The 14,363-nt window shown below is 44.0% G+C and overlaps 1 protein-coding gene across 6 annotated transcripts in view; it reads right to left on the reverse strand.

Moving 5' to 3' along the window:
* Positions 1-2,527: 2,527 nt before the first annotated feature.
* LOC119792311 (protein FAM184A-like) overlaps positions 2,528-14,363 on the reverse strand; it is a 70,548-nt gene continuing 58,712 nt past the window's right edge. For 2 of the 6 annotated variants that reach the window (XM_038298901.1, XM_038298898.1), the window contains 2 exons: positions 3,957-4,318; positions 2,528-2,655 (listed from right to left, as the gene is read on the reverse strand). In XM_038298901.1, the coding sequence (XP_038154829.1) occupies positions 2,547-2,655; positions 3,957-4,318 (471 nt within the window). In that variant the 3' untranslated portion in view covers positions 2,528-2,546. Of the gene's footprint in view, positions 2,656-3,944; positions 4,319-14,363 lie in introns of all 6 variants that reach the window. The other 4 variants (XM_038298900.1, XM_038298903.1, XM_038298899.1 and 1 more) reach the window with 4 other exon arrangements.

Genomic DNA, 14,363 nt, shown 5'->3' on the forward strand with positions numbered 1-14,363 from the left:
ATGCTGGTGCGTTTTTAACTGCAGAGGCCAAAAAGCACAACCAGAACCAAGATAATTGGCAACAGTAACACATGAGCAGAATTCAAAATCATGTGACAAAACATATTCAAACATTTTGGTATAAATGATACCTCCACGTAGCAGAATAATTACTAAAAGGAGCAATAAAGTAAATGAAAAGCAGCAGATCAATCATAGCATGAAAGTAGCTGATTCTGTGTAGGTTTAAATAAACAGTGGCACCGTTTGTTCTGTGAAATATACTTAAAACCTTTTAACATTGAAGGTCACAAATGAGTAAAATAAGTTGCTCCAGACATTAACCAGAAGAATAGGAAATTATATAAAGAAGAGCAGAAAGTAAAGACACCCTACAGTTACCTGTGAGGAAAGGCTAAAGTAAAGTTAAGAAGTCGCCACAGTTAAAATTATAAGACCCCAAAGACATTAAAATTGTTCAAAACACATTGAGTAGCCTAAATGTATGCCCTTGAAGACAAGATTTATTTTTTATGGAGTAGGAGTTGCAGACATTTTCCTGGATGACCTCCAAATAATGAGATGTATGGTGGCGTAGCCATCATGGTCTGGGAATCTATCTCACAATATGGTATCGAGCCTATTTAATCGTTTCCAGAGATTATAAAAGTTTTAACTTAATCAATAACCAATCTGTGATTCACAACTAAAACTGGTAATAAACCTAGATAGTAGTTCAGTGACTAGCAATATTGATCAGTTTATAGATTAAATGTTTGAGCTTGTAAAGCAGGAGTGTCCAATTTCAGTTCCTGAGGGCTGGTATCCTGCAACTTTTAGATCCATCTTTGGTTCAACACATCTGAATCGAATGGCTGAATTACCTCCTCCATCATCTATTTACTTGATTCAGGTGTGATGAACTAAAGGCACAGCTAAATGTTGCAGGATACCAGCCGTTAGGAAGTGAAATTGCCCACCTCTGTTGTAAAGGAACATGCTAGTGCTGCTACGTTTTGAATGACCTACCATTCCCTTAGACCCTTAGAACGGTTATAACTTTATCAAACCCACTATCATTTTGAAAGTAATTTGTTTAAACATGTAACATAACAAGTGCAGTTAGATAATAAGGGGAAAATTTTATTTTGGATGACCAGCTGAGGAATTCCGACACAATATTCCATCTCTCCAGGATCTGTACACCTCCAGGACTCTGAGGCATAGAGGGAAGATTATGTCTGATCCCTTGCACCCAAACCCCCAACTATTTCAGTCACTTCCCTCTGGCAGGAGTCTATCAGGACCAAAACCTCACGCCACAAGAACAGTTTCTTCCCATCCGCTACCAGCCCTATGAACAAGGCCCAGAGCCCCCATGACACTGACACTGCCTTGCTCCCTCCCGTGTTCAGGACCTACAAGCTACAACATAGCATCTCCAGATCTCCTGCATTACATTAATACACAGTCTACTGTGTATATAGTATATAGCTTCACATTACATACTGTATGCTTTATATCGTATATAGCTATAGTTAAAATTTCTTTGAAGTGCAAACCTACTTGGCACTAAACTTGATTTCAAATTTATGGCGTGAACAAGTTATTCATCTGAAATTGTAATTTTTTTATTCAACGGAAATACCACAATTGTGAAAATATGCATTTTCAGAATTAGCAGAATACCCACATACTGTTGCACACATGAAAATGCAACTTATGGGGGTTCCAGCAGTTTTTTGGGAAGTTTTGCCGCAAAAGGAAGCAGCGTAAATTTCATAATAGAGAGGTTACTGAAAAAGGATCATTAAGTGGAAACGGGAACCAAAATTTAAAACAGCAGCCAAGTTTGGGTACAACATTGGTTTTCCAAATGCCTCATAACTATAAAAATACCACAAAATTAGATAAAAAAAAAAATAATGGCCCAGGGACTGCAAAACTAATGCTCTGAGACTTTAGCCATGTGTATATTAGCAAGTTGACTTACAAACATCTTTAGTGATCTGTAGAAATAGGACAGAACATTCAACACAATTGTGAAAAGATTGTGGCAAAAATTCCAAAAGATTTGACCCAATCAGCAGTTGAAAAGCTTTGACCAAATATTAAGGAAAGGAAGGAAAATCTCTAAATTTGTAGAAAATGAAACAAGTATTTCTGGAATGAATCTGAATTATTTAAAAAAGCTAAAGTTGTTTTAAAAAGAAAGAAAGAAAAAAAAGAGTCCTTATATAAAGTGCATGTAAACATCTGTTTTCCACTGTAACCTAGGAGATACCTCTTTTTGAAATGTTTTGGATCATCTCTCCTCAGGCAGTTATGAAATCTTAACAAACAGGAAGCACTGGTTAGTCTCTCTTCTTCAGGCTCAGCATGGAAGCCCTACGGAAGAAGAAGTCAAGCTGGAGGCATGAAATGCTGCGATGATGACTGCATGCCTGATATCTCAATCCATCAAATGACTCAAATAGTAGTTGATCAATATCAAACTCTAGCTCTCTGTCCCAATACATTTGCCCATTTTTTTGACAGAACTGGGGTATTTTTATTTTTTTTGCCAGTCAGAAAGAGAAGTACAGAGAGAACAAGTCTTCCTCTTTTGGAATATACTCTTTGCGTTTTTCTACCTCAATCCCCCTTGATGGTGCTGGAGCGCTGGCTTCAGGAAGGCTGAAGGAAATAAAGAGGAAAAACAGTTCTTAAAATGAAGATGAGGAAAATAACAGATGCATAAAACAACCGTTTTTGGCATGTGTGTTGTGATTGCAGAGGAACCAGTGACATTAATCATAAAAGGAGATCCGCGGAGAGCTTGAGATCAGTAATAAGGATCCAAAATAATGCAGATCAATGTTCTTGAATAGATCCTCAGGTTTTAAACAGACTCTTTGATCCAGCTGTAGTTTATTCCCCCCCGGGTGGTAAACCTTCCAGTCATTTCTAATCATGCTTCTAAGCATCTGCTTGCTTTGCGTCCACTGAAGATGGAGACAGCAACTGCTTTTCTTTCTTTCTTTAAACTTTTCCCCTCCTAAGTTGCCGCAGTGCAGTTTTCTCCCTATCAGATCCCACTGAGACCCAACTGAACTTGCAAAGTTTTGAGTTTTCCACCTATCTTGTCTTTTATTTATTTGCAACCAGCAGCAGATGGAGATGAAAGTGAGGATGTGAGGTAAAACTGTGTGTGACGGTGAAATGGATGGTGTTTTTTTTGCGCGGGGGTGAATAATGGGATGTTAAAACAAGGTGGATCACAAAAAGGGATTATGCATTCATTATTTTTGTGTATTGACCCTGATCTAATGGAGTCAGGCTGCAAAGGCTGCAGCGTTGTGTGAAATGACTCGATCAGAGCCAGACTCTGTGATGGCTCCAGGCAGAAATTAAAAATTCCCATTTAAAATCCCGCCTGGCTCGTATTAAGTTTCGCCACACTCTTTAACGCTCGGTGTGATCACAAAGGACTACATTTCACTAAAACTTTGTTTTAAAACTTGACAAGCATGCCGAGTAATGAGAAAACAGAAAGCTATGGCTTGAAGGATGTAACTGGCGTTGAAAATTCAGTGCATGAAGATTGCTTTTTTTTTGTTAAAAACACAAAATCTGAAGTATTTTATTATGATTTTGTTGTAAAAAGCCAACACAGTTGTTCCCAATTTATCAAATGTTGGACGAATAGATGGATGGATGATGTTTGACATCACTGCTCTTCTTGATCTAATAAAATCCATTAAAAATACAATTAAATGGGGAAAAAAGTGAAAAATATAACACTGTGTGGTGAATACAACAACCCCTGTGCTGCAAATATCAGGGCAGAGGGAGTGCTTGGGGATTGAAGGAAGATCCAAACTAAATTGGTTTAAGTGATGCAGACAAGCGGGCGGCAGACGTGAACACATCATCTGTTTGCAGTGAAATCAAAGTGAACTGTTGCAGCGGCGGCGGGGACTCACATCGTTTCTCACCTCCCACAGCGCTGAAGGCCCTGATGCTGCGCGAGAGGATCCTGAGGAGCATGAGGAGGAGCAAGGCTTGGCATGGGATGGTGTGGGGGATGATGAGGAAGAGGAGGATGCTGAGGTAGAGGAAGAGAAGAAGAAGGAGGGGGAAGAGGGCTGAACAGTGACAGGGCTTTCTTAGGTCTTGGGAGGGACCTCTGGAGGAGGGAGTGAGGAAGCGCAAAGCGGCCTCCAGGTCCTACCTCCTCCGCCTCCCGACTGCCCTCTTCCTGGCCTTCGTGGCTCATGGTGGGAGGGCTGACGAATCGGAGAGCTGAATGGCTAGGAAAGCTGGTGAGGCGCTGATCTGATTGGCTGCCTGTTTTTGACTACAGACACACAGAAAGGCAAGACATGAATGCTGGCTATCTCTAGCTGATTTCCGTTTAAGGATGATTTGAATGGATTTAACAGCTAAAACATTTCTGGTTCAAACAGAAACCTCCATTCTGAACTCAGTTCCATCTTCTTAATAAATGGGTAAAGATGGGATATTTCCCTTTTTTGCCAATGCTTTCTAAAGCATCAGGCAAACTCCCAGCTCTGGTTCTTTGTCGTTCCACAAAAATAATCTAACATTCATGGGTGAGAAAACGATGTGTTTGCTTACTTAACTCTGATCTAATTCTTCTGCATCTTTATGAAAAATCAACATGAGGACATAGACATCCACAATTGAACAAGGAGACAAAAACAGGAATCTTAAAAGAATATTTCTGTTAAATAAGAACAGAAGAAAATATTATCAACTTCGAAACAAAACACAATCGACTTATATATTGATCCATTATTATCATACTTTAAAAGATCAGAATTAAAAGGATGTTTCCTGGTCTGAGATATTGAAAATATATTTAGTGACTTTATTTAGGGACAGATCTCAGTGCAACTTAAAATGTCTCCTAATTGTTCATGTCAACATCCTGTAATGTCAAAAGCTGGAATTTCCAGATGTTTGCAGAAATATTTTCAGTCCATGTTGGATGGATGGATGCTCTGAATCTTAGTAAGTAAAGTTAGTTAAAAGACAAATGTTGCTGCCTCTTCACTGCTTTTACTTTAGTACAAACCCCTCCAACATCTGTACTGTTTCAGCTCCACTTATCATAAAATGTAATCCATTATCTTATCTGCTCATTAGCTTTGTGTAATGAGAAGAGGCAGCATGGGATTTTAACCTTCTGCCATCTGTGATGAGCACAACATTTATAAGTTAGTAGTATGAATCAGTAGGCTGAATTGTAATAGTACAACTGGAGAAGGTTGTTTTCCTTAAAGAAAAATTCAGACCCTTCATCAAATCCTAGCAAAAAGGAATTAAAAACACCTCCGAGAGTTTAACATTTTTTTAAATGATACAAACAGCTGCTACCAGGATATAATGTATATCCATAACTTAAAGCTGCTCAAATGTTTAAATAAGAAATAACTTTTTGATGCATTAGCATTAAAAAATAGAAGTCCTTATGCAAGAACCGATTTCATTTACAAAGACATGTTTATGTGTGAGGAAGAACAAGGCTTTAGATATTTAGTATGACAGAAAAACAAAAAGTAGAATTTAGGAGGCAGATTTGTTTTTTTTTTAAATGTTACCCAGAACATCTAATTCTAAGGTGGAACATGGTGATGGCAGAGCCTCAACAACCTACATAGAGCCTTTTAGAGGTTCTGTGTTTGATTAAGTTTTTTGGTTAGATTAGTAGTTTGTTAGCAGGGTTATTTGAAAAGCTGAGTACGGATTTAAATGAAATTCATAGCAGAGGTGCAGCTCATGCAAGTCTGCAATCTAGTAAACAATCTATTAGATAAAAGGTGTGCCTCCTTGGGGACAGAAATGCGTGCTAAACTGCCTCCTTGGAATCAAAGCACATGCTAAAGAACCCTCTTGGAAGCCAAAATGTCTGCTAAAGTACCCTCTGGGGAGCCAAGACGCACACAAAGTGCCCCCTAAGGAGCCAAAACACATGCTAAACTGCTCTCTCGGAAGCCAAAACATGTTAAACTGCCTTCCTTCGAATCAAAGCACATGCAAAAGTGCCCCTTTTGGGAGTCAAATCGGGTGATAAAGTGCCCTCTTGGAAGCAAAAGTCAATAAAAAAGTGCTTCCTTAAAAGCCAAAATGGATGCTAAACTGCCTCATTGGGAATCAAAGCACATGTTAAAGTGCCCTCTCGGGATCCACAATGTATGCTAAACTGCCTCCATGGGAGCTAAAGCAAGTGTTTAATAAACCTTTGGAAGCCAAAACTTGTGCTCAAGTCTCCTCTAGGGAGCCAAAGTGCATGACAAACTGGCCTCTCAGGAGCCAAATTGTTTGCCAAAATGCCCCCTTGGGATCAAAAATATGCGCTAAACTACCCTCTCAGGGGTCTAAAACGTGCTCTAAAGTGCCCCCTTGGGAGCCAAAATGATTGCTAAATTTCCCCCTTGGGAGCCAAAATGTGTGCGAAACTGTCCGCTTGGGAGGCAAACTGTGCTTAACTATCCTCTCGGGAGCATAAAATGCTAAAGTCCCCTTTGGAGCCAAAACTGTCTCCTTGGGAACCAAAGTCCATGCTAATTTGCTCTCACAGGAGCCAAAACAAGTGCTAAAGTGCCCTCTACAGTAGTGAGTTAAAGCTGAATATGTGCCCTTTCAAAAATTACATGCCAGTGTTGGCAAGCATGTGATGAACTGTCCAATACACTGTGGACTGCAAGTTGCAAGTCTGTTGGTTATGGAGATGTGAGAAGAGGTGCTGAGATGTACAATTTAAAGAGGCAGACATGATAAAGTTGAGAACAAACTTGGTCTTAGTAAAGTTGATAACAACCCTGCCCCACCATTGCTGGCCTTGCCTCTGCATCCCAAAAGGCTGCTCCTCTGAAATATCAGATTACCCTAAAACAGAGTGTCACTCTCCTTTTATTTGTGTGTTTTCCCACACAGCATGCTCTGACTGTTGGGAGCTGGAGAGAATCCCATCTTTCTCCAGCAGAGTCCGCCGTGGATCCTCTGAGGGAGCCTCCTGCACAGCTGCAGCTCGTTAAGATCATCAGAGGATCCACTACATAAGCTGTCTTCAGACCTTGCCTCAACGCCGCAGTGTTGTTCCAGTTGGTCAGCGCTAAAGCCTTGATTCTCAGAGTATCTCCATGACTTTGAATCCAGTCTGGATTCTAACTACTGTCTCTGTTTTCCAGGAAACCTGTGCCTCCTCTGTGAAAGCTCAGGAAGAGCTAACCTGCCGAGCCGACCCTCTGAGCCAAACCCTGAAGACTCTCAGAGAACCCCCAAGCAGCTCAGGACTAGAGCTGGGAAATCAAGCCAAGGTCTGTTCAAGCTAAGACGCAAGACGCTGAAGCAGCAAACGGACTCTGCTGACAAACCCTTCTCCAGAACCAACAGTCACTCTCCCAAAGTAAACCTCAGGAACCCTCAAGGTACAAGCAGTAAACCTGTGGAAATCCAATCCTGTCAGCAGCCACTAACTGTGCTGTCTCTCACGCAGACTCCGGTGAACCAGAACCCAGACCAGAACCAGAATCAGTACATTCTGTGTGTTTTGTGCTTAAATAAACTGTTCAACTTTTCATCCTTGTGTCCGTCAGTGGTGTTCTGCATAACTGGGTCTCCTTTAGTGAACCCATCATGACAGAACACTGCGGCCAAACTCAAGGCCCAGCAGATCACCTCACCCGCCGTTTGGAGGAACAGGATGCGCAACTACAAGGACAAACCCAAACGCTCCGTGAGTTATACCATCTAGTTGGAACTCATAACCAAATGATACAGAGTTGTGCTAACTTCCTGAATAGCGCTAATGCTGCATCTGTTCAGCAACCATTTCCGGGTCCAGTCCCTCCCCCGAGGTCACAACCTGTGACGTCATCAGAGTTCCGCCCTAGTCTTCCAGAGAAATTCTCCGGTAACATGAAAGATTGCAAAGGATTTTTATTCCAGTGTCGGCTAATTTTTCAGAACTCTCCTGGTAGCTTTTCCACAGATCACAAGAAGATAACGTTCATTCTTTCTCAGTTAACAGGGAGAGCCTTGGAATGGGCTCAGGCAAGATTTGCTACTGACGACAGCCTAAATTGCAGTTTTTCTGACTTGCTGAATTTGCCCAGGTTTTCAACCAGGAAACTGACCAAACTATTGACTCCAGAGCTCTTTTCAGCCTTAAACAAGGAAATTCATCGGTGGCCGATTTTTCAATAAACTTCCGGGTTAAGGCGGCAGCTTCCGGATGGAACCAAAGCGCCTTGAAGGGAGCCTTCTTCATGGCCTTAAATGAACAGATTAAAGATGAACTAGCAACCCTCGACGAGCCTGCTTCCCTCGAGGATTTAATTCGCCTCTCCATTAGACTAGATAATAGGATTCGAGCCAGAAACAGTTCTAAGAAGCAGAGTAATTTCTCTCCTGCCTCTCTTAACGTGACTGTGTGTTCTCCCTCTACAGAGCAGATGCCCACTCAGAGGTCTAAGCCCCAGTCTCTACCATTGCCTGTTCAAGCCTCTCATTCGGGGGAAAGGGATTATGAACCAATGCAGGTGGGACATACTAGGCTCACTCCAGAGGAGAGACAGAGGCGTTTCCTAAGTAAGCTATGTATCTACTGTGGCGAGAGTGGACACTTCATCGCCTCCTGCCCGGCAAAATCAAAAGCCGGGGCCCGCCAGAGGATCTGAGGAGTCTGGCGGGCCAAATAAATTCAATAAAATCTCCTCGTCTGTTGCTGCCTGCCACCCTCTTCTGTGATAACCAAAGTCTATCTTTCTCCGCCTTCATCGACTCAGGCTGTGAGCGTAATCTAATCGACTCTAACCTCGTCCAGCAACTCCAGATCAAAACCGTTCCTCTCTCTCAGCCTCTCAGTGTGTCCGCCATAGACGGAAAAAGACTCCACCGTGTTACCCACCAAACTCAGCCCCTCGAGCTACTTCTGTCAGGTAACCACCGAGAGACAATAACTTTCTTTGTTTTTCCCTCTGCATGTTCCCCGCTGGTCCTCGGGTTCGAGTGGTTAGAGAAGCATAACCCTCATATTAATTGGACTGAACGTCTTCTGGAATCATGGTCCACTACTTGCCACGAAACCTGCCTTCGTTCTGCTGCCCCTATGGTGGGGCCTCCTAGTGGTGGGGGGGAGATGGACTCTCCTGACCTTTCTTCAGTTCCCTCAGAGTACCATGACCTAGCCCCTGTCTTCAGTAAGGTCAGTGCGACGTCCCTACCTCCACACAGACCATACGATTGCGCTATTGAACTTTTACCTGGTGCACCCCTTCCTAGCAGCAGATTGTATAACATTTCCAAGCGCGAAAGAGAAACAATGGAAAAATACATCAACGAATCATTAGCTGTTGGAATAATTCGCCCGTCATCCTCTCCATTGGGCGCTGGTTTCTTCTTCGTGGGCAAGAAGGATGGTTCCCTGAGACCTTGTATTGATTATCGAGGTTTGAATCAGATCACAGTTAAAAATAAGTACCCACTGCCTCTTCTCGCCTCTGCTTTTGAACCTGTACAGGGTGCAACAGTGTTTTCCAAGCTGGATTTAAGAAACGCCTACCATCTCCTTAGGATACGTGAGGGCGATGAATGGAAAACTGCTTTTAAGACACCCTTGGGTCAATTCGAATATCTGGTGATGCCCTTCGGTTTAACAAACGCTCCTGCCTGCTTTCAGGCTTTGGTTAACGATGTTCTCAGAGATTTCCTCAATGTATTTGTTTTTGTGTACATAGATGACATTCTCATTTATTCCAAGGACCTCCAGGAACACAAAAGACATGTTCGTCTTGTCTTACAGAGACTACTGGAAAACAAACTGTTCGTGAAAGCCGAGAAGTGCGAGTTCCATCAACCTTCTGTCACCTTTTTGGGGTTTGTGCTCGAGGGCGGCCAGGTAAAACCTTCAGAGGACAAAATAAAGGCTGTCTTGGACTGGCCAGTTCCAGAAAACCGAAAGCAGCTACAGAGGTTTTTAGGCTTCGCCAACTTCTATCGCCGGTTCATAAGGAATTACAGTCAGACCGCCCTTCCTTTAACCTCACTAACCTCCATCAAACGATCTTTTCAGTGGACCCCCGAGGCTCAAACAGCTTTTGAAAGACTAAAATCCTTGTTTTCCAGAGCACCTGTTCTTATTCAACCAGATCCAACTAAACAGTTCATCCTAGAGGTGGATGCTTCAGACTCCGGGGTTGGAGCTGTTCTCTCTCAAAGGCTCAACTCAGATCAAAGGATTCACCCGTGTGCTTTCTTCTCCCGTAGGCTATCTCCAGCCGAACAGAACTATGACGTGGGTGACCGAGAACTCTTGGCTATTAAGCTGGCATTGGAGGAATGGAGGCATTGGCTGGAGGGAGCTGAGCATCCGGTTCTCGTGTGGACAGACCACAAGAACCTCGCTTACATCCAGTCAACCAAACAGGCAAATCCTCGCCAGTCCAGGTGGTCAATATTCTTCTCTCGCTTCAATCTCATCATTTCATACAGGCCCGGATCCAAGAACGTGAAGCCCGATTCTCTCTCTCGTCTCTACTCCGTCGATCATCCTGAGACTCCCGAACCTGTCCTCCCAGCATCATGCACCATTGGAGTGGTCAACTGGGAGATAACGGATCTAATCAATTCTGCCCTAGCCACTGAACCAGACCCAGGTACCGGTCCGCCTAATCGTACATATGTCCCATCTTCCGTCAGGTCCCGTCTTATCCAGTGGATGCATGCCGCCAAATTCACCGCTCATCCTGGAGTGAGTAGGACAGTTGCTCTCATTTCCAGGCGCTTCTGGTGGCCCTCTCTTCATAAGGACGTTAAGGAGTATGTGTTGGCCTGCCCCACATGCGCTCGCAACAAAGCCTCACACCAACCTCCTTCAGGCCTGCTTCAACCTCTACCTGTTCCCTCGCGTCCATGGTCCCATATAGTCATAGATTTTGTCACCGGTCTCCCAATCTCCCGAGGTATGTCCACTATACTCACCATAGTTGATCGTTTTTTCGAAGTCCTGCCACCTTGTTCCCCTCAGAAAGCTTCCTACAGCCTTCCAGACCGCTCAACTCCTCATTAAGCATGTTTTCCGGCTTCACGGCATCCCCCAGGAGATCCTCTCGGACAGAGGCCCTCAATTCATCTCCCAGGTATGGAAAGCTTTCTGCTCCGCGCTCGGCTGCAAACCTTCTCTCACCTCAGGTTACCACCCCCAATCGAATGGTCAGACCGAGCGAATGAACCAACAGCTGGAATCCACCCTCCGTTGCCTCACTTCAAGTAACCCCGTGGACTGGAGCCAATTCCTCCCGTGGATTGAATATGCCCACAATTCCCTCCGTTCTGCATCCACTGGACAGTCCCCATTCCAGGTCAGTCTCGGATATCAGCCACCTCTTTTCCCTGCAGATGAGAGAGAGATATCGGTGCTATCCGTTAATCATCACATCCGTCGCTGCCAGAGGATTTGGAGGGAAACCATCGCCACACTCAATCAGTCATCTGCATCTGCAAAACGCTTCGCCGACGCCAAGAGACGTCCCGCCCCCGAGTACTCTGAGGGCCAGGAGGTGTGGCTCTCCACTCGTGACATCCCCCTCAAGGGGATGTCTCGAAAACTCTCCCCGAGATTCATCGGACCATATAGAATCTCTCGAGTCATCAATCCCTCAGCTGTTCGTCTCCAGTTACCTCAGTCCCTCCGAATCCACCCTACATTCCACGTTTCCCAGATCAAGCCCGTCTCTTCGAGCCCTCTGTGCCCTCCGTCTGACTCCCCACCACCCGCCCTGGAGGTCGATGGCCATCCGGCCTTCACGGTGCGCCGCATCGTAGACTCCCGTCGACGAGGTCGCGGATGGCAGTACCTCGTCGACTGGGAGGGCTACGGACCGGAGGATCGCCAGTGGGTCCCAGGCTCGTACATCCTCGACCCGGCACTCATCGAGGAATACGAGCGTTCCTGCCCATCAACCAATGAGGGGGGGTACTGTTGGGAGCTGGAGAGAATCCCATCTTTCTCCAGCAGAGTCCGCCGTGGATCCTCTGAGGGAGCCTCCTGCACAGCTGCAGCTCGTTAAGATCATCAGAGGATCCACTACATAAGCTGTCTTCAGACCTTGCCTCAACGCCGCAGTGTTGTTCCAGTTGGTCAGCGCTAAAGCCTTGATTCTCAGAGTATCTCCATGACTTTGAATCCAGTCTGGATTCTAACTACTGTCTCTGTTTTCCAGGAAACCTGTGCCTCCTCTGTGAAAGCTCAGGAAGAGCTAACCTGCCGAGCCGACCCTCTGAGCCAAACCCTGAAGACTCTCAGAGAACCCCCAAGCAGCTCAGGACTAGAGCTGGGAAATCAAGCCAAGGTCTGTTCAAGCTAAGACGCGAGACGCTGAAGCAGCAAACGGACTCTGCTGACAAACCCTTCTCCAGAACCAACAGTCACTCTCCCAAAGTAAACCTCAGGAACCCTCAAGGTACAAGCAGTAAACCTGTGGAAATCAAATCCTGTCAGCAGCCACTAACTGTGCTGTCTCTCACGCAGACTCCGGTGAACCAGAACCCAGACCAGAACCAGAATCAGTACATTCTGTGTGTTTTGTGCTTAAATAAACTGTTCAACTTTTCATCCTTGTGTCCGTCAGTGGTGTTCTGCATAACTGGGTCTCCTTTAGTGAACCCATCATGACACTGACACAATACATGGCTTCTGTTTTATATTAAAAACATTAAACTATTTCTCTGTGTTTATTGTTGTGTGTGGCAGTGCTCTTACTGTTTTACTTTACCCATGGAGGCCAAGAGGCAGAATTGGGCAATGTGGAGTCAACAAGTCATCTCCATGTCATGTATTTGTTCTACCCAGCCACTGAAGCAGGTGAGTCCAATCTTCACTGTGAATCAGCCTGTGCAGATTGGACTCACCTGGTTAATTGGCTGGGTAGATTAAATACATGACATGGAGATGACTTGTTGACTCCACATTGCCCATGTCTGCCAAGAGGTTAACATCGAAGTAGGTAACTACTTTGGCAACTAACTGTAGGCAACATTTCAAAGATGATACAAACGACCACACATACACACACGCTCACACATACTTGTTCTGCTGTCGTGGTGAGGACCATGGGTTGACTCCCATTGACTTCCATTGATTTTCAGTCATTTTCAACCCTTTCTTTGCCCTAACCCTAAAACTAACCCTAAACTGAACTATTACTAATGCATACCTCACCCTAATCCAATTGACAACTTAGCCCTAAACCTAACCATTAGCAAAATAGCATGTGAGGACCGGCAAAATGTCCTCATTGTGCAACAACTGGTACTCAATTTGATGGTGAAATTGGAAAAAGATACACCCACCCACACACACACACACACACACACACACACACACCCTAAGTCCTAAAATAAATAGGATTTGAACATTAAGACCTGCAGTGGGAACGTAGCTTAATTCTCCACATGAAGCTGCTGAGTGTAGTTGAAAAAAAAGAGAATCCATATGTCATCTAATAAAAACAGCCCACAGAGTGAGTAGGATAGAATATGAGAAGATGAGGTGGTGATGCTGTAACTCCGAATCAGGGCATTAATGTTTCTGAATGGCATGGGCTATGACAGCTGTGTGCAAACACACAAAGGTATGATGAGCAGCTTGGTAAGCAGATATGGGAGCACATGACAGACTTGATGTGAGAATGTGTTGCAAAGGCTGCTGGATTTGAAGCAAAACAAAATCAATTTGTTCTTCCCAGTGAAGACCAAATCAAGAAATTAATCTTCCACTTTTCTGACACCGTAGGAGAATAATGTTCAGGCTATCTCCAGTTTTATGCAGATCAATTCCAATATATTTCAGAAGCATAATCAATGTAGATTATTATTCTAGCTTTCCTTATTCTGTGCAGATCAATGGAGGGTAATTATGCTAAGATTCACTGTGACAGCGTTGGTTGTGTATGACGGAAGCGTTCCTTAGGGGCTGCTAAATAATCTTAGTAGACAAAGCACAGAAATTTACATTCAACTGATATTTTCCCTAAGATTGTTTCTTGGGGGAAAAAAACTAAAACTATTGAAAAACCTGTCAATTTCCTTTTAAATGGTGCCACACTTGTGAGAAAGATGCTGACTGAGCTGCAGAGATGACTTTGTGGGCTGCAGCCGTGAAAATGGCTCGTTTAGTGTCATTTAGCACTAGACGAATGGAGTTTGAAGAAAGAATCATGGGCTTCAGCAGCATGTAGAAGAACTTTGCAAAGACGCCTTGCCGTGCTGGTCTCTAGCTTGGTCAAACATTGCATCTTATTGTCAATTAAGCAGCTTAAAAAAGTAAGTTTAGATTTTTTTTAAGAGATGTGGCAAATATTAAATGCATGCAACCA

Source organism: Cyprinodon tularosa, unplaced genomic scaffold (genome assembly GCF_016077235.1).
Source record: "Cyprinodon tularosa strain WSP-4 unplaced genomic scaffold, ASM1607723v1 ctg417, whole genome shotgun sequence".
NCBI classification, from domain to species: domain Eukaryota; kingdom Metazoa; phylum Chordata; class Actinopteri; order Cyprinodontiformes; family Cyprinodontidae; genus Cyprinodon; species Cyprinodon tularosa.